General features: G+C 29.9%; 2 protein-coding genes across 10 annotated transcripts in view; one reads left to right on the forward strand and one right to left on the reverse strand.

Annotated features, from left to right (window-relative positions):
* Positions 1-21,994, reverse strand: part of tmem110l (transmembrane protein 110, like) — a 220,690-nt gene that overhangs the window by 52,216 nt on the left and 146,480 nt on the right. For all 6 annotated transcript variants that reach the window (XM_073945732.1, XM_073945735.1, XM_073945734.1 and 3 more), the window contains one exon: positions 10,227-10,305. The gene's annotated coding sequence lies outside the window, so the exon portion shown is untranslated. The remainder of the gene's footprint in view (positions 1-10,226; positions 10,306-21,994) is intronic.
* The window catches only part of sfmbt2 (Scm like with four mbt domains 2), a 77,326-nt gene that overhangs the window by 18,232 nt on the left and 37,100 nt on the right, over positions 1-21,994 (forward strand). For 2 of the 4 annotated variants that reach the window (XM_073947208.1, XM_005164834.5), the window contains one exon: positions 10,216-10,236. The exons of the other annotated variants lie outside the window; for them this stretch is intronic. In XM_073947208.1, the coding sequence (XP_073803309.1) occupies positions 10,216-10,236 (21 nt within the window). The remainder of the gene's footprint in view (positions 1-10,215; positions 10,237-21,994) is intronic. 4 annotated transcript variants of the gene reach the window in all.

The following is a 21,994-nucleotide window of genomic DNA, read 5'->3' on the forward strand; positions in this document are numbered from 1 at the left end:
CATTTTACTGGCAACAAAACTTAAAAGTGACATTGTTGGAAATGTTATACTTCTATGACTGCATAAAAAAGGTTAATGGTAAAACCAAAATGCACATACATTTTTATAAATTTGCATAAAAAGTTAGATGCACCACTGAGTAGTGTAAACTGTTTATTCGGTAAGAAAAATGTGTGATGGAAACCACAGTGGAAACATATTTACTGAGTATATTCAGTCATGCGCATGAAAAAGTCATGAAGTTAAAGAAATAATGTGATAACCAAAATGTTGGAAGTGACTATTTTTATGCAATATCATGGGCCCTGATATATAATAAGGCACAACAAGCATTTGGCAAGACTTTTTGCTATTTTCAGACCAGTGCAACCCTAAACTTTACATTTTGCACCACGTTGTTTAAATAGCAAATCCATTTGCTCCACTTTGTGGACTCATGGGTGTGCTGGTCTAAAATAGAGGTGTGTTAAGGCGTATTGTTGGCGCGTTGCTATTTTAAAGAACTGAAATAGACTGCGTCACTGACAATCTAAAAGCAGGTCTACTCCAGCGCAGAGGGCATTTGTTATGCGCCCATGCAGGTTCAAATGCTTACACATTGCTTAATACACACAGGATGTACAGCAATATACAAATATCTTTACATATTTAAAAAATCAAAGAATAAAACGTTACAAAATTTATTATGTTCTATATATAAATATATAAACCACTACCTCCATGTCTTCTTCATGCCTCCATGCCTTTTTTCAGTTTATTCATGACAATTTGCATTTGTATAATGTTACTATTATTATTAGCAGTATTGTTTATTATAAGCATATTTATAATTGTTTTAATAACAACAAGTTTAGATTTATCTGTCGGGTTTTGGAGATGTCTGCATCACCATATGGGGCAAAAGTACAGGACGTGTGTTTGGAGTTTTCTGAGCACACTTCGTTATTTATTGTTCATTTATTCATTTGCTGGAAATTAGAACTGAATTTAGAATTCGTTTTAAAATGTTTATTTCTACCACACACTGAAAAAAGTTAAAATTTGGCAAGTTTTTACAATGTTTTTATTGAATTAAAGGGATAGTTCAACCAAAATGAAAAATCTGTCAATTTACTCTCCCTTTACTTGTTTGAAACCTGTTTGAGATTCTTTCTTCTGTTGAACATACAACACGTGCTTTTCATACTATGGAAGTCAATGGTGAGAGGATTTCAAAATATATTCTTCTGTGTTCAACAGAAGAGAGAAAACTCAAAGGATTGGAACCACTTCACAGCGAATAAATAGTAAATAAATATAATTTTGGGGTAAACTGTCTCTTTAAATAATATTTACTTAAGTTACTGTTTGTTGTGTTATTTTTAATCAATTAAAATTTACTTTGCTATTTAAAGTATTGTTCTGCCATTCAAAGGGGTTTTCCTCTATTACAAATATTAGTAAACAAAAAAGACAATAAATGTATTGTTACAATATATATGATAAGTTTATGATACTAAACAAACATAAATATGTGGTACACAATACACAATTATGTTAACAGTCAATGAATGTGCGATATTGAGTAAAGTACAATTGTAAATTAGTCAGGGGAAGCTAAATGCTCCAAAGCATTATGGAAACACCAGTGTTAGTAAGCTTAGTAGGACTTGCTTGGTTTTTAATCAAATGTAAACATAAGCAATTCCAATTAAAATACAATTTTACGTATAATAGTGGAGTTTATGTTTTAATATCTACGCGCTTGAATAAAGTAAAAACAAACACTTTTTTTTTTTCATTTTAATCTTTCCTTTAAAAGTAACTTAATTTTTTAATATAGCATTTTTTTTCAGAATCATTTTATTAAATCACATGAGCTTCTTAAAAAAAAAAAAATATATATATATATATATATATATATATATATATATATATATATATATATATATATATATATATATACACATATACAACAGTGTAGTCTTTTAATTATAAATCGACTGAGATGAGAGTATAAGTAACATGAGCACTTTAACATTGATGTTCAAACAATACTGGATCGGATACAAATGAGAACAAGGAGCTTAAATACACATTGATAATGAACTCAAAGGCTGACAGATGAGATTGTTAAATGAATAACTATTGAGCAAATGACTGAAAGGAACACGTGGAAACAGGTCACTGGAGGATCAAGCTAGAAGTGATTGAAAAATAAAATAAACACAGGCTGAATGTGACACCACAAGCAGCAGCAGTTATAATATACTAAAGAAAGAAAGAAAGAAAGAAAGAAAGAAAGAAAGAAAGACTTTTAAAACAAGTCATCAAATGATTATTGACCTTAATACGATTATAAGACTTTTGTTAATTATTGTTACACTCAATTTGGTCTGTGATAATCATGTTTTTTTGTTTGTTTGTTTAAAGTGAAAACAAGTAAAGTTTAGGTTAAGGAATGATATATAAGTTGATAAATACAGTAAGTATTGAGCAAATAAATAAATTTACATGGACCACATCTTCAATCTCTTTTTTTTTAGAAATAATTTTCGTGACAAAAAACACAATATGGCTACTAAAATATAGTACGATATTATGTTATCGATTGCAGTTTTGATTTTTAATGATCTGTGCTTGGTAGCTGACTAAACTGATCCGTTATTCATGTGAATTATGCTCCCACACTTGTTTTTTTTTTTTGTTTTGTTATGACAGCGTATCATTAAATAATATTTATCCAACTATTCAGGGTTTATGCAGGAATCCTAAAAGGTCATTTCAATACCTTTTAAAGACTTTTCAAAGACCTTCTCAGAATATTTTAAGACGTCATCGCCACTTTAGGTTTTAATCAGTATCAAACCTTTAACTTAATAAACAGTTGTTAATAAACAGTTGTAGTTAAATAAATCAATGAAGTACAACCACGCAACAGAACTAAAATAAGCTCAGAAGAAACAAAGCTTGAAAGAATAAATAATGCAGTTGTTTTCTGTGACAGGCTTCAGCCATTGTTTAAGCTCATCTTTCTCCAACCAGGAGTACACAAACTTACATTTTCCCATTTTGCTGTCTGTTTTTCCCTATGGTTTCGCTATACAGTATGTAGAGAGCGTCACATCACCTTCCTGTGTTTGTCGCAAATTACGTGACTTCAAGCACGCCATTGGTAACAATAGGAGGAAAATAAATATATTTATACTTTTTTTGGGGAGTCAAAATCTTTGGACAATGCTTGAACTAATTTTAAGACGTTGTAAAAAACACGATTAAGACTTTAATACCTTTTAAGGGCCTTAATTGTCTTATAATTATTTTATTCTGGCTAGAACAAAATCATTTAATTTATTTTTTAAAACAAATTTTGAGGTCAAAATTATTAGCCCCCTTTAGAAATTTTTTTTGCCTACAGAACAAACCACTGTTGTCAAATGACTTGCCTAATCAACCTAATTAACATAGTTAAGCCTTTAAATGACACTTTAAACTGAATGCTATTATCTTGAAAATGACTAATAAAATATTATTTACTGTCATCATGTGCAAGACAAAATAATTTAGATATTAGAAGTTAGTTACTAAAGCTATCATATTCAAAAATGTGCTCATAAAAACTTCTCTTCATTAAAGAGCACTCTGAAACAATTTGAAAAAAGTTCTAATTTAATAATTGTGCCTAAAATGACTGTAAAAGGGTGTAGATTCCCTCTTGACATTGGTGGGGACATACATCACTAGAGTGCATGCATTGAAACAGCACAAATTATGTTTTGCACTTTTATAAACATAATTAAAGTACTTAATAATATAAAATAAACAGTTAATAATACAAACAACAATCTCGTTCCATGCTGAAAAAGTCAATTTATGTGATTTTATTGCAGTCGGGCTTTGAGGAGGTATGAATGTAGAGAGATTTAGAGAGGTGTGTGACACAATTTAACTGTTTTATCCCGGTTACTGTTTTTCATAATCATGCAGGCCAAAATCAAAACTGAATTTTAATTAATTGCACTGCCTTGGTTAATAGTATTATGGTGAACTTGTAGCGAACTTGAGTTGGTGCATAGGTTAAGAGCTGATGGAGCATTACTTTATTTTGATGTCGATTAAAGTATTGGTATGGGGCATTTCAGTAATTGGTGGATATTGGTGGGGACATTTCCCCCTGGTCCATGCCAAATCTACACCATTTTAACTGTACAACTTCAACTTTTAGGGTTACATTCATAAAATTATTATTAAATTCATAAATTCATGTTTAATCCAAAAATACAATGCCATATATAACTGACTTTAAGAAGAACAGGTTATAACAGGTTACAGTGTCATGATCTTCTCCAAACCCAGCATTCACTAAAGATTATAGGTCTTAACATCTGTGAGAGCCAGTTCACAAAAAACAAGTAATGGTTCCGGTAGCTTGATCATTTGTTAAACCCTTCAGAGAAGAATCTGGCCATACCAGTTTCGCTCATATTAGAAAAGATTATTTAGTCTTGAACCAGAAAGATAATGTGTTAAGAGAAAGTGTTATTTTAAACTTTAACAACAATAACAAGCAATGCTGACCTTGAGGTTTGGCACAATATTAACATAAACGCAAATTGTTTCAACATGTCTTATGTAAGTTGGTTTGGCGACGACATGTGAATATATTGTGTAAAGGGCCTTTCGCATCAGGTGCAATATCTATGAGCATAACAATTTAAAAATAATAATTCTTAAAAAAAAAACGTTCTGGGTGTTAAACAACAGTAGAGTTCAGACCACAGCTATATCAAGAAAGATAATGAGAAACTATATCTTTGGGATCACTTTCATTCATTTCATTATTTTTTTTCCTGACAGCCGGTCAGAATCTATTAGAATTTTAAAGGTTTTTAAAGGAATTTTAAGGGTTAGTTCACCCAAAAAAAGTCAAATCAAATGCGCCACATTTGATTTGACTTGAATATGAATCATTTTGAAAAGTTTTTGTCTGAAACAGGTATGCCTGTACAGACATCTTTATGATCCGTCCATGCATGATCATAGGGATAAACAACGCAATCTCACGCCAATTTGTAACTTTTTTATGTAGTGGCGAATTCAAATGAATTCGTACAATGTAATTCGTACAATTTATTACGATTTGCTCATCACCCAATGATGGTTGGGGTTAGAGGTGGGGTTTGGTGCCACGCCTCTTTTTTTAAAATCGTACAAATTCATACAAATTAGCCATTTAACTGCCAAAACGTAAAATACTTATATTTTCTCATAAGATCAGGCTGGCATAACCAGATGAGCAATAAATCTTGGCTAGAAATTGCAACAGCCGTGGGAAAGGACAAAAGTTTTTGCAAAAGATTGGAAAAACCTGAGGGATATGTTTGGTCAAACCAAAAAGAAGGGTCATGGCAAAAGTGGAGACACGGGTAGTTTTAATATTAAGGAAAGTGTTTTTCCACCATTCATAGGTTTTACACAGATGTATATATTACAATTTTGAGTAACACTTTACAATAAGGTTCATTAGTTAATGCATTTACTAACATGAACTAATCATGCACAACACATGTTCAGCATTTATTAATCATAATTGAATATTTACTAATGCATTATTAACATCCAAGTCCATGGTTTTTAACATTAGTTAATACACCATGAGTTAACATGAACTAACAATGAGCTACTGTATTTTCATTAACTAACGGTAACTAACATGAACAAATATGGTAGTAAATGTATTGTTCATTGTTTGTTCATGTTAGTAAATGCATTAATTAACATTAACTAATGAACCTTATTGTAAAGTGTGACCCAATTTTGAATTTAATAGTTACAGAACTATTATTTCTTTGATATCTGGAAAAGAATATTTAAACCTATCGGTTAACAATATACTGATGCCCTGTTTCTCTAGGCTTCATTGGTGCATGGTCTGGAATGCTGAACCATTATTGCCTTTTTAGCATATAAGTAGATGTCAGAAACTAGCCAGACAGTAATGTGTCATTTGTGGAGCGGGCTAAATAAAATAAAAAAAAAGTAAAACTGTTCAAGATATGAACAAAAGCAAGTGATGCATCAAAATTTGATTTAAAAAAAAATCTTGAATGGTTATAATATTCTTTATACTTATTAAAATAATTAATACAAATAATTAGTTTAAAAATCTTCAATAATATTAATGATATGACGTAGTTCCGGAAATTTCCTGATTGCTTGATTTAACTGCCCCCTGTCGTTTTAAAGAATATCGCAATCACAAACGAGTCAAGTATAAAAGCCTCGTCTGTTTCGTGAGGTGCACACGCAATCGAAAAGTATAAATCTCCCGACTCATTCAAAGCTCAGAAAAACATGAAATCACATCCTCTAAACAAACCATTTCCCTTCAGTGATTCAATCGTAAATAATCAATCTGCGAGATTGTTGCGCACACATAAAACAAGAATAATGACTTAAAATGTTTTCCCCCTCAGTGTCAGTATAGGGGCATGTTCATTTGTGTAATGCTTGCTGTTATAATCACGAATATTTTCTTTCTCTAAAGGTCCTGTGAAGTGCTTTGAAATGTGCATTTTTGTTCCATGTTTGACATAATTTTAAATTTAACATGTTGACAGGGTGGGACATGATTGTATGCTCCTACCATTTTAAAAGGACAGCCAATAGTGTTTTGTTTTTTATCATTGCTCTGCCCGTGAGAGGGACTGAGCTGGAGCGCATCAAATAAAAAAAGCTAATGAAAATCATTGAGAAGGGGGTGGGGCATGTCAGATAGTAAAGAGCATAGGATTGGTCAAAAGATTTGATGAGAAACTGAAGTATAAAGTGATGTCAAAAAAATACATTTAGGCGGAAGTAAAAAAATGCGAGTTTGAATGATTATTTTTTCTAAATGTGAATTTTGTCACCATTTTAGAGCAGAATAGCTTATACATATTCTAAATATAGACTAACAGCGATACTAGCATCTAAAAAATATTTAGATATCATTGGGACTTTAAATGTACATAAAGTAAAGCACTGTAAGTTTACGTGTAAGTGCAGTTTTGTACATCATACAGAAGACAACATTTGAAGTGAATCATCACCTTATACAACAAAGTTTGAAAAATGGCCAGTGTTGACCTGGGATAATTTACAAAAAAACATTTTGATTCACTTGGAATGTTGACTACGGTGTGATGTGAAGATTTCATCTTTCTAGTCCAAAGTCAAAATTATAACAAATAATAAATGAAAATCAAAATTCTGTTTGTTTTTCCTTAAACAAACAAAATTATCTTCGTAATAATTGTTCTTAAGATTATTTTGCTTGTTTTAAGGAAAAAAAATCACTTAAATTTGAATGGAAACAATTTTTTTTACTCGTCTAGAAAATGCTTCTTGATTCAAGAATGTTCAGATATTTGAACTACAGTAGAAACAAGACAAAAATTCTGAGTAAGCATTTTTTAAAATGTAATATAAGTCCGCTTGAGCTTAAAGCTAGTAGGTTAAAGTCCTATTATACTGTCAAGTCTGCTTGCTTTTTTGTGTGTCTGTGTGAGAAAGAGTTTTCAGAAGAACAGATACAATCTGTGTTTGCATTTTCAAGATAAGATGCAGTTTGACAAGTAAATACCATCAACAATCTCTAGAAACCCAAAAACCATATTATATTTCAAGGAAAGTTCTCGTTTCTGTTGAAATAACCTCCAAAATAAAATGGTAATGCTATTTTGCACAAATTATTTGATGGGTGTAGTTTAATTTGGGTTGTGTGTAGTTTACATTGTGGTCAGGAAGACGGGGTGGAGCTTACTTAAATCACTTCTTTCCCTTTTAATCACAGCCAATAGGCTTTAGTTTACATCACAGCCTGACAAATAATATAAATAAATTTTTTTGAACAGATTTACTGGGAAATACAGGAAACAAATGTAATCGTTGACTGATAGCTAAATAATCTCCTTAACTTATTATGATTAGTTAAAATTGTATAAAGTTATAAATATTTTTATGATTCTATTGTAAATTGATTATTTAAAATAAACAATTTATTGAATTTACATGATAGAATTGTTCTACTCAATATATTTCTGCATTTCTGCATTTATTTATTTGAAAACTTAAATGAATAATATTTTAACCTCCATTTAAATTTTTTAAATGAGTCAAAAACAAAAAATAAATAAATTAATAAAATTTGTAAAACATATTAAACACTTTATTTATATATTTGAAAACAACTGATTTATATTAAATGATGACATCACTATATATTTGCATAATTCTGCAAAGTATTGCTGTAATGTCATGTGTGCTGACAGCAAATTACCAAATGCCAACACTCCAGTTCTTCAGCATTTAATCAAATGGTTTATGGAAAACTACTGTCATCATAACCCATTTACACTAGCAAAGATCATTTAACTGAGTGCAACAAGAAATATGACTAAATGAAAGGACTCGTGCAAATGTGACTGAACCTCATTAATTAGATTTATAGTGTCTACAAAAGCATTAAAAGAATAGCCGAGAATTAAGATTGTTTTACCATGTCTGATTGATTTTTTGTGTATGTGTGTGTATGTGCAACTATCATAGGATTGATTTTTAGACCATTAGAATCAAGGCTGCTAGAAGGAATACAGCTGTGGCAGGAAGTTAAAGAAATTTTTTGTAATATTTACGTAATTACCTATTAATCGTATTTTAATAATCTCGACATTAACCTTCACGGTAATTATAATGAGAATTATTTATATTATTCATTAAATTGCATGTCCACTCCCACCCCAATTCTTAACCCAAACCCTCACATATAAAAATCTAATATATTCAACGTTTGACCAAAAGTCTACTAAAACATTAAGACAAAGGCGGAACATATAGTAGCTACTCCCGTTTTTTTTTAAATAAACAGCAATAGCCTTTCGATTTTATCATAGCTCTAGCAGTAAGAGTTTATTTTGATTTCACAGATGTGATTAAAAAAAAACAGTCTTAAGTGATTAAAAACAGTAAATGTAGCACAACAAAACAAAATATTAAAACAATCACGATTCCATATTACCTAACAAATAAATAAAGAAATATGATTAAAATATAAAAATGAATTAAAAAAACAAACTTTAAAAATAAAAAAAATAAAAAGTACGAGGTGACATCAGAAAAAATCATTCATTATTTTTGTGGAAGTGAGAAACTGCAAATTTTTAATACTTTTATGTTTTTAAATGTGAACTTTGTCATTGTATTGGAGCCGTCTGGCTTGCAGACAACGTATTTATATTGATACTAACAATCAAACACCTTTATTTTTTCACTTTCAAATTTCAATGCGATTAAAAGTTTTCGGTTGTACATTAAAGTTAGGTAAAAGGGGTCACACTTTACAATAAGGATGCATTAATGTATTTACTAACATGAACAATACAGCATTTATTAATCAGAGTTGAGCATTTACAAATGCTTTATTAAAATACAAATTCTTGCTTTTTAACATTAGTGCACTGTGAGTTAACAATGAACAATTTCATTTACATTAAATAATGTTAACAAAGATAAATATTACTGTGGCGAAGGGGCATGGCCGAGAGCCGTGGGAACGGAATGAGGCCGCCGCGTAAGTTGATGCACCTGCGGAGCACACCGGCCTCGAATGCCACGGAAGGAGCTCAGGACTATAAAAGGAGGAACGATGGCAGAGGAAGCCGAGAGAGGACCGGGGCCGGAAATATTTTACTTTTGCTTTCAGTTTGACACGGAGCTGCCGTCCGTTTGTTTTGGTTTAGACGACAGTCTCTGTGAGGAGTTGCCGTTACTGTTATTAATAAATAATTTAAACCTGCGTCGGTTCTCTGCCTCCTTCTTCCCGGCGGCCAAAGGGCCGTGAACTTTATTACAATTACTATTAATATAATGTAATTAATATATTGTTCATTGTTTGTTCATATTAGTAAATGCATTAACTAATACCACCTTAAAGTGTATCTGAAAAATTGGAAGGGCATCTGCTGTGTAAAACATATGCTGGAGAAGTTGGCAGTTGATGATGACCCCTGATGAATAAAGTGACTAAGCTGACAGAAAATGAATGAATAACACTACCTTAAAGCGTAACTGAAAAATGGCTACAGTTTGTAATAATAAATGTCATCAGTAATGTGTGTGTGCGTGTGTGTGTGTGTGTGTGTGTTCAGTCAGTGTGTATCTGTTGGTCATCTCTGTTCCTGTGTGTTTATTTCTCAGATAACGTTTACCTCAGAGCAGGTAAGCTGAATCTATTCTCCTCTCTGTCCTCTCCTCTTTCAGACCAAGGGCACTGCTTTGGCTTCAATCCTGTGTAAATCAAAGAAGCAGTCATCATTTACTCACAATCAGGAGAAAAAGACTATGAAGACACATTTTTTTAAATAGGACACTCCTTTCCTTCCTTTAAAACTTGTACACTTCAAAACAATCATGAAGAGATTTAAATATATCAATCAAGTAGGATAGGTGTAAACCTATTATGAATGCATCAAAACAAAATATGTAACCTAGACATAACATTTACATTTAGTCATTTAGCATGCTTTTGTCCAAAGCGACTTGCACTTGAAGCATTTAACAAAAGGAGGCAATACACACAAGAAGCCCTAGTTATACAAAGTAACATTGCGCTCAGAATTTAGTGCTAGAGAAGTATTTCACGTTCCTCTTTCAATGAAACACAAAATGAGAACATCTGGAGAATGTCTAAGCGACTTTAATAAGTGGACAAAATGTACTAAAATTCTTGATTGCGCTTTTTCTATTCTCATTTGTTTGACCTTTATTTTTAATAACTAAATATATTTAAATATATAATAAATATATTTAAGCCTTTATTTAAAAATAAAAAATAAAATAAATAAGATAAAAAATTTAATTATGCTGTTAATTTACACACTCTTAGGCCATCAGTATCTTTTTATATAAATAAATAAATAGGAAAACAAAATGCCAAGGGATAAATTTAATAATAAATTTATTATTATTATTTTTTATTTCATTTTATGTTATTTTATTTTTATCGCTTGCTTGTTTGTTCGTTTTGTTTTGTTTTTGTTTTATTACCTTTTTAGGCCACAGTGTTATAAATACTGTTCAAAGACTGAACATTTAGCTTCATAAGAATATTAACAGACCACAATTATTTTACTTAGTTTCAAACAATTTGTTCGATAAACGTATTAACAATTTTACTTAACAATTGGAAGACTGCACACAAGTGCTATGAGCTTCTTTTATTATGTTTTTAATGTTTATTTTGATTATTATATCATTATTAATTATTTGTTAATTATTACTTTATATTTAAATTAAATTAAATTAAAATTAGTAATATATTATTTTATATTATTATTAATTGTCTGTTATTATATAATATTTTTATTTTTATTTAATTTTTAATTTAATTATCTTTTATGTTATTAGCCAGTCCCCAATTCCTTATTTGCATATTTATTTAAATTATTATATATTATTATTAATTGTTTGTTATTTATTTTGTAATTTTTTATTTTATTTTATTTTATTATTTTTTTATTTTATTTTATTTTATCATTTAAGTTTATTATTTGCCAATTCCCCATTCATTATGTGCATGGGAAAAAAGTGACATTTTCCAAAAGCTTTCCCTTTGTGTTTGATGAAAAAAAAGCAGTTTTGTACCTCAGTGTTGAGTAAATGGTGTACACTAAAAATTTGGTAGTTCTGTGCCCAAATCTACGCCCATGTCTGTATGCATGTCTCTCTATCTTATTCTGCTTCTTTCTCCTTTCTCCTCATCCAAAATCACTCTTTTTTACACCGTCTTCCTTTCATTCCTCCACTGTTCTTACATTATCTTCTTCCTTGTTCCTCATGCCTGTTTGCTCAGTTCTGTGTGTTAGATTGTGTGTGTGTGTGTGTGTGTGTGTGTGTGTGTGTGTGTGTGTGTGTGTATTTGCATGTATTTGTGTAGCAGGAGACACAGCAAGTAAAGGCAGATTCAGAGGTCGTATGTAAAGCTACTTAGTCTAACATGCTTCACGAGGCACACGCACATGTTTACAGGGTTATTAGCATGGTTATCACATTTATCACCTTCTATAAATTAGTTTTATCTTTAAAAATCATGCATTTGTTGGCTGGCACGTTCACTCAAACAGTTCATCAACATCCTACGCTGCCTGTACTTCTTTTTTATTATTTAGCATTTAACTATTTATAGTTATGGCCTCTTACCAAACAACTGGCTCATCAAATTATACATTTTTAATTCCATATATAGTTGAAGTCAGAATTATTAGCCCCCTTGTTTATTTTTTTCCTAATTTCTGTTTAACAAAGAGAAGATTTTTTCAACAGATTTCTAAACATAATAGTTTTAATAACTCGTTTCTAATAACTAATTTATTTATAACTGATTTAATAATTAATCTAACTGATTTGTTTTCTATTTGCCATGATGACAGATATTTTTCAAGACACTTCTATACAGCTTAAAAAGACATTTAAAGGCCTGACTAGGTTAATTAGGTTAACTAGGCAGGATAGGGTAATTAGGGAAGTTGTTGTATAATGATGGTTTGTTCTGTAGACAACGAAAAAAAAAAATAGCCTACGGAGCTAATAATTTTGACCTAAAAATGTTTTTTTTTTTTTAAAAAACTACTTTTATTCTATCCAAAATAAAACAAAGACTTTCTCCAGAAGAAAAAATATTATCAGACATACTATAAAACATACAGTAATAAATATTTAAAAAAGAAAAAAAGGGGAGACATCACTAATATCACTAATCTATATACATTAATATTAATATACATCTCTAATATATATCCACAGTGACCTATCATCATGCCTAAAACAAAGAATGATTAATTATTATACTATACGTGCGGGTGGGTGGCGGGTGGATGATCAGTATTAAGCCGCGGATTCGGGTGTCATTTCAACTGATCCGCGCATCTCTAATACTGTAAATATACCTCACAATATGAATTATGTACCCTAAATTGATTAACTATATTTCTAATGTAATAAAAACTTAATTGAAATTGTCATTTACTTACATTTAGATTTCATTTTAATTAATTAAAATGTTTTTTTATTAAAACTGATAAAAAAATGTATTTTTTCACTGTTTTGTGTTTTATATATATATATATATATATATATATATATATATATATATATATATATTTATTAAACATTTATTAAAATGTATTAGCTTTAATTCATCTTTTAGTTTTACTTTTAGTAATTCGACAAATTTACATACTGTTATTCTTGAAGCTGTTATAATTCAAAATACTTACCTCAAGACATTCGTTTTTGCCCAGAGGTATTCTTAGTTTGTTGTTTGATTTGCATGATATTTTTTCTTTCTACTGAATTGTTTCAATTGAATGTACAAAAAAAAAGTCTGTTAAGGAAACGCAGTGGTGGATTTTGGTTGGCTCTTTGAATTGGCGTCACACACTAAAAGCAGCTTGCATTTTATTACAACAAAACATTTCAAGTTCATTGTACATGACATTTTAATTGTATCCCATTGAAAACATTTAGTTCAGTCAGCTAAATATTGTTTAATTAAACTGTATTGAAATCTTAGGTGCACTAAACTTGAAATGATTTGTTTTAACAAAACAAAGATAACACTGATTCAAAAATTATGATTATGGTTAAAATTAAAATTATTGCTAATCAAACCGTGGGTGCTTATAGTTCCCATAACATATATTGCTACCTTACATTTTAAGGTTGAATCCAATTAAATTAAACACTTACATTAGGCTATATTAAGGCCATGTCCACATAGGTATTTTATATAAAAAATAAATAAATAAAAAAGTTTTCCCTGCTTTCATAAAAAAAATAAAATAAAAAAAAAAAATAAAAAAAATTCTGTCCACATGAAAATGCAAAAATGCACTGGAATTCATGGCAAGGACACGCCAAACCAAAAAGAAGGCAATAATGATGTGTGCTGAGTTCATACTAAATAAGGAATTAAGTGTATTTCACAAGTAAATTGCATACAAGTCAATATAAATGTTTTTAGCGTTTGGTGTGTGTTGCCGTGTTGACCAATCAGAGGTGAAAACAGTGCGCATGCTGATGTCACGAGGTGAAAATTCCAGTTGTGGTGTCCAAACAACCACAGTATACACAAACTTTTGGAAAATTTTCACCTTGGGTTTTTTAGTTTCAGTCACGTGAAACTGCAAAACTGCATAGAAATAAGTGCAGTGTTAAAAATAAGGTTAGGTTTGGTTTATATAATTATACGGATATTAGTATATATATACTAAGTCATAATTATGTAAAAGGTCTTAAAAAAGGGACAAGCTATAACTTTAAAATCTTAATTGTTAGATAAAAGTCGAATAACCCAAGTAAGACATTAAAATGTTTAAATTATATGACATAATATGTGTTTTTTAATAAACAGAATCATGAAAACTGTAACTCCTATATTCCACAATAATACATGTATATATGACACTTAGTATTCTCTTCAGAAGTTCACATACTGTTGGTTCTTTTCTATTGGTCTTTTGTGTTTTATATGAGTCCTACTGTTTTGGACAAAAGGCATGCTGGTCCTGCAAGTTGGTATATTACCCAGCATGCTCTGCACATTTGATTTCTTCCCCACGGTGACTTTATGATGCAGAGCTTGAGAAACATCAAGCGATTCAAACGCAACTGTTACAAAGGGCCGCAGGCTGCCATTGATTCTCAAGGAGACGCTGCATGATACTGAGAATGTAGATGTCAGGCATTTGTGCAAATCGCTGTTTTATTAAGTAAATGCTCACTCACTTCTCACTTCATTTTACACAATGATGTGGAAGTGTCAATTGATTTCGGCAATTTAGGCTAATTCATACACTGTTTTCAACTCATAAAAAGTCTTTAAGAATGCTAAAGAGCTGAATGTTTCAGACAAGACGATGCTAACAGAACAACTTTTACTGTTCTTATATGTAAAGTGATCAGCACACTCTAAATAAATGATTAAATGTTTCCTGTTATGGAAGCCTGTTTCCCTCCAGGGAAAAAATTGTGACCAGCACATATGATAATTATGACAATATTTCTTGTCAAAGTTAAAAGTTGTCTTGTGAGTTGTGATGGAGAATGAGGGTGAAATTAGCACTGAAGATTTGAGGTAGGATTGAATTTGAACCGCAAATCAAGTGCTTTACACACACCTGCCTTGGTGTTGCGTGTCACTCGTTTGCTTGGGCGGGTGTGAAGAAAATGCTTTTTTGACCGGAATTCAAATGTTGCTGCGTCCAAAAGCAAAGGCTGCTACAACTGCAGCCACAAAAATGAACCATGCCATTAAATAGCACTTTATAATTGTAAACACAAATCAAATTAAGATGTGAAATATTCCTATTTCGGTTGCATTATTGAAGTGCTGTACAGACATGTAAACTCCGTGATCAAACTCATACCGCCGTGTAGGACTTAGTTTGAGCCTCATTTTGCATCAAGATTAATCAAACACATTGCTGTTTGACATTGCTGTTTGTCGCTTCTACCTAAATGGATCAACGATTTCATTCACGTCAACCCATACTACAGTTTCTCATTAAATCATAACCAAACAAATGCTCTCTAGTATCTGATATGCTCCTCCACCTTCTAGACGCTTCTCATTTGCTTTTTATTTGATGCACTTGAGCTTAACCCCTCTCACTGGCAGAGCTGTGATGAAACAAAAAGCTATTGGCTGTTTTAAAAGGGGAGGAGCTACACTATGTCCCACCCTCTTCTCATGTTTTGATTAAGATTACGTCAAACATCGAATAAAAAAAGGCACATATCAAAGCATTTCCTTGGACCTTTAAGAAAATACTTATTTTGTCAATTATTATTTTTAAAAACAAGACAATTTTTGCTTGTCTAGAAAATGCTTCTTGATATAAACATTTTCATATATTTGAAATAGAATCTAGAAAAAAATATAAATAAGAAAAGCATTCATTTGCAGTGAAAATAGTAGTTCTCCTAAAATATTATGGTGAAACCAATTATTTTAGAAAAATACAAGTGTATAATTAGAACAAAAGAGCAACACTTTATTTTTAAATAAATAGATCTGCTTCTCAATAAGAACCCGATGGCTGGCATGAACTAAAGGCTAGTTCAAGAACTAAACATTGACATTGGCTTAAAGTAGCGGGCCAGATTAGCCATATGGGCAATTGGGCATGCGTCCATTTGGTCATCATTCAAGACAGTATAAATATTTTCAACTGTACCACAGTCAAAAGCAAAGACAGAGGAAAAACTCGGAAAATAAGAGGGATTCCTGATTCAATAAGGAGAGCCGTTTATGAGTAAATGGTTTTTGATGAAAGATGAAAGATTATGAAGTTACATGTAGATTATGAAGTTCCCTGTATGAACACAGAGGCTATACGATTTGTAATAATACACTGTTTATTTACAGTTGTAAATTGCATTATGAGATGTTGATTTCTGCTCTGTTGACTTTTAATTTTAAAAATTTGACTCTACAGTTTAACAAAGTGACTTTTATTGACATTTTTGTACTTTAAAATAATGTAATATATGAGAAATAATATATAGAGAAATAAATCTGTAAAATAACAACAACAAAATAAGTACTGGCAGTTTATTAAATTTTGTAGCATAATATACAACACCAGCCTAGACAATATATCAGTTTAAACTATTAAAAATGTTCTTAAAAGTCACTTTTTCCAAATGTTTAAGGTTAAAAGTTGTTGGAAGAAAGGTCTCAATGCAATTCAGCCTAAATAATAATTAAAAAAAATTAAAACAAAAATCTAAAAATACAGAATACTGTAATTACAGGATTTTTATTTTTTTTTTTTACAGTATTTATTTCTCTTGGAGTGTAATATTGTGTGTTTGTGCTTGTAAATGATTTGCTCTAAAGGACTCCAAACTTATATAAAGCAGTGTTCAAAGTCCAGATATTGCTTAAGCAAATGTCAATGACACAATTTAAGATATTACCACGATATTACCATAACACACACAAAGAAAAATGGCAAGGAATTTGTTATTTTTCACTATTTTTTGAAGATAAAACTAAAAATCTTGGGAAACCTTATAATCATCTGCTTGCATATTCATATACATGTGTATGTGAATATCTGATTATTCAAATCACAATGCACTATGTCAGCTGACCAATCAGAGCATTTTGGACTTCTCTCAGGCATTCAAGAAAACTTTTAAGATAGACTGAGAAAAGAGGGGCTGAAATAATGTATATGAAAGTATCTACCTATTCTAATGCACTTAAACTAACAAACTTTTAAAATATATGAAAACAATATTATGTTTTTGTAGCATTAACGGATCGTTCACCAGAAAAAATCTAAACTCACCATTTAATCACCCTTAGCTTGTTTCGAACTAGTTTAACATTTTATGTTCTGTTAAACATAAAAGAAGATATTTTGAAACTTGTAACCAGAGATCCAAGTAGGAAAAAAATAATATGGAAGTCAAAGGTATTGTACATTTTTTTTGTGTGTGTGTTCAGTAGTATAATCAGTAAATACAGTACAACTAAAATAAAGTGACGTGTATATATATATATATATATATATATATATATATATATATATATATATATATATATATATATATATATATATATATATATAAATGTTCTTAAAAGTCACCTTTTCCAACTTTTTAAGGTTAAAAGTTGTTGGAATAAATGTTTTAATGCAATTCAAAAGCCTAAATAATAATAAAAAAATTAAAACAAGAATCACAAAATACAGAATAATCGAATTTCACGATTTTTTTTTTTCTTACAGTATTTATTACTCTTGGAGTGTAATATTGTGTGTTTGTGCTTGTAAATGATTTGCTCTAAAGGATATATATATATATATATACTGGTCTACAAGGTCCAGTAGACACCTTTGTTCACTTCTTTATAGGTCAAAAAGCCACTATGTCCTACATTCAAGTGAAATGTATCATTTGTCTGTTCTGGTTGGAACTGAAATAGGGAAGCGAGCTTTTAGTCATGCCATCCCCTCATCCTTGAACACTCTTCAGTCTGAACTGAAAATGTCTGAGCACATCCCAATTAAATAATTTCACTCTATTTTTTATAACAAACAACAACTGTCCTTAATATATAAGGACTGTTAATTACTTAATATTTAAGGACTGTTAATTACTTATATATACAAATATATAATATATATATTATATATTTATATATAAAAACTAAATATATACGTTTTTAACATATTGTAAAGTGGTATGGCTTAATGGCTGAATAAAATAACTGAATTTTTACATTATTATTTATTTATTTATTTATTTATTTATTTATTTATTTATTTATTCATTTATTTATTATCATAAGCCATGTGCTGTAGACCCTTTTGGCCAGGTCACCCTTGTAAATGAGATCTCAACCTCAATAGGTATTTTACCTGGTTAAATAAAGAAACATTTATATACACATTTTTTGTAATATTATACTGGTAATCTATTACAGTGCACATACTGTAGGCCTCATGATTGAAAAAATTATATTAATACATTATTTAATCTGTTAACCTGTTCCACTATACTTAAAATAATGGCCCTATAATCATATAGCCCCTTTAAAAATCTTTGTCAGCGTATACCAAGAGACATTAACTCAAATTTAGATTTGGAAATGCAGGATGTGCATAATACCTGTGATCTTTATGAAGTCTATGAATTATTCATTTATGAAGGCTATTAAAAGATGAAAGAAGCAGCTAAACGCACACTGAAGCGCAAACGTAATAAAGTGGCTGAAGGTTAATGGTATAAAAATGTGAAGTGATTATGTTCAGTCAAGACAGTTTGAGACGCGGGGGGTTGTTGGCATGAACGCGGGCACACCACGGTCCCATTCGGGCACTACTTAAGAGATTAGCAGACATACTCGTGCTGCAGAGCTTACATGCTGAGACACAAACAAAGTATTATCAGAGTGTTCAATTAATCGGCCAATAATGGCTTGAAATGCAAACATCGGCCTTAAATGACAAATTATGCAGATGTCTGTTGGCTATAAGATGATAAAAAACTTGCTTATGCGACGAAGTAATCAATAATATCTAAAAAAAAAAAAAGTCTAATAATTTATAGAATTTTTTTTTCCTGTATGGTGATTAGGGCTACACAATAGTCTCAATAATATTATTTGCACTATCCGTATCTCAGAGAGTTAAATGGCAAATTATATTAAGATTTGGGTGTTGTGTGCATGAATGTTTATCCAAATTTATTACAAGGCTCTTTAGAAAACTTGATTCTGATTGGTCAGTCGCAAAAAATGCAGGTTTTTTACACAATTCATAAAAGTTGTCTCAACACAAATCGATTAAGTTAACTGAACAAATTTAAGTGGATTAAACATAAAACTACTCCCCACTACTCCCCACTACTCATAAAACTACTCCCCAACAAAAATCTCAAGAATTGTGTTGTTCCAGCTTATTTTTAATAAGTAGTTTGAACAAGCTGAAAAATCTTCTTTTTTTAATGTAGGACATATTTAGTTCACTGGTGTTTTGTTAAAACTTTAGCTTTGTTTGCAAAAAATGTTAGCTATTTCCCACATTTGACAATGAAATATTCAATTCATCTCTTTATTATTTTTAATCTCACCTTTTTTACAACTTTAATTTTAAGCAATCTGTGCTTTATGTTCAGTTTGAAGTATTCATCAAATATCAGTTTGTTTCCTTTATTTTAATATCATAAAGAATAGAAACATACTTTTTTCATAAAAAAACACTTTTAATAGTTGAGTACAGTACATATAAAACATACATGAGAGAGAAAAATAAGTAAATAAATACATTAAAACCAAAATAATTGTTCGATAATCAAAATCAAGGTATTGATTTCAGGTCATATCATCTGGTTCTACTATGTTATGTCCTGAAATCATGGGTCACATTTAATTTATTGACAAATGAGACATCTTGGATTCTTTGATAGATGCAGCTTAATTCAGAATCTGTTTTTTTTTCACCCTCTACTCCGGTGTCAATTCACTTAAATGTGTGTCTCATTGTTAGCTTTGTGTTTGTTCTATGGGATGTATTTGGACTTGATAGTGTGGTTAGAAGATGTTTATAGTTTTGTGGTCAGATTTGATTGTCAAATGACATGTGACATAACAATGTCAAAGAGAATGATTGTGGTTTAACGAGTAGATATTCAAACTGCATAATTTATTTTCTGTTTACTGGATTATTTAAAGGTTGAGAGAAAAAATCAGCTGCATATTAGAAAGTCTAAATCAAATGAGAGTTTATAGATTTATAGAAAGCAAAAAATTTGTTTACCTGTATTTAAATTAATATTCATAACTATACATTTTATAAAAAAATGCAAACATAATTTTATATATTATTATAAAAAATATATTATAAAAAAATTATATATTATATATAAAATATATTATATATATATATATATATATTATTTAAATTGATGTACTTATTACTTATTAATATCTCATACATTACCACAATCATTAATGTATAATAATCTGATATATAATAATTTAAATAAATTTTGAACTTTTATATTAATATAAAAAGCTTAGAATTTATGCATTATAAAAAATAGAAAATAAAAAATACATAGCAATATATAATTTCTTACTAAAAATCAATACCAAAATAATGTATATCTATTTTAATCTGATATATAATTACAAAAATTGTTTATAAATAGTCTTGAATTTGATAAGGTTTTTTGACTTATAGCTTTTTAAAATAATGTATATTTCAAATATTGTATTTAACTAATATACATAATATCCTATTTTACATCATTAATAAAATAATTTCTGTTCAATAATCTGATATATAATCTAAATCAACTTTAGCATTTAAAATGATATTGCAATTAAATTAAATTAACAATATATAATCTAAAATGTAAAAATGCGTCTTACTATACATAAATATTAAAGTAATTGATATATAATCATCTGATTATATACACTTCTATACAGCTTGAAGTGACATTTAAAGGCTTAACTAGGTTAACTAGGCAGGTTGGGGTAATTAGGCAAGTTGTTGTGCTCAATATTTAATGCAACTTATTTAATGCTTAAATGGACTAATCATTTTGACCTTAAAATGGCTTTTAAAAAAATTAAAAACTGCTTTTATTCTAGCTGAAATAAAACAAATAAGACTTTTTCCAGAAGAAAAAAATATTATCAGACATTCTGTGAAAATTTCCTTGCTCTGTTAAACATCAAAAAGAAAAAAATTCAAAGGCGGGCTAATAATTCTGACTTCATATATGTATATATATTATGAAGTGGTCAATTTATAAAAGAACATCCAATGTATAAGTATTTTTTTTTTCTTTTTAAAAATAATGTATATTTTATATATAATATTTTGTTTAATATGCATAACAATACATAATATATTACTATACATCAGTGATTAAAATAATAAAACTATAAAAACGTAAAAACTAAATTTGATGCCAAAATACCAGTACTTCTCAAGAACAACAAAAATCAAAAGAAAAAAATTACTGTACCTAAAAATACAAAACAGTCAACTATCCTTGCGTTAATTTGCTGAAGAAGTGACCTTTTTGCTGTTAAAAATAGTCTCTTGGATGTACTAGTGTTGGCAGGCGAGCAAGAATCGTGTGTGTGTGTGTGTGTTTTATCTTCTTCAGAGACTTGAGACAGGTTGTTTCTACTGCTCTTTTTTTTAACACACGCAGCGTTTTGTTCTCCTTCCTCTCTTGAATAATTGCTCTGATTACACGAGCGAGAGAGAAGCTCTTTAAATCTGGCCCTACTGTTTATACAAGAGTTGTTGGAAGAAATGCAAATCTTCTTTTTGCATAATGGATATTTGAATAGAGACTCCCCAGTGCAGAAAAGAGGAAACGCAAAGCGGCTCATCTGTCTCTTTGAGTTCTGCTAAATTACGATTTCATTTATTTGATCTGA

This window comes from Danio rerio, chromosome 4 (genome assembly GCF_049306965.1).
Source record: "Danio rerio strain Tuebingen ecotype United States chromosome 4, GRCz12tu, whole genome shotgun sequence".
Classification (NCBI taxonomy): domain Eukaryota; kingdom Metazoa; phylum Chordata; class Actinopteri; order Cypriniformes; family Danionidae; genus Danio; species Danio rerio.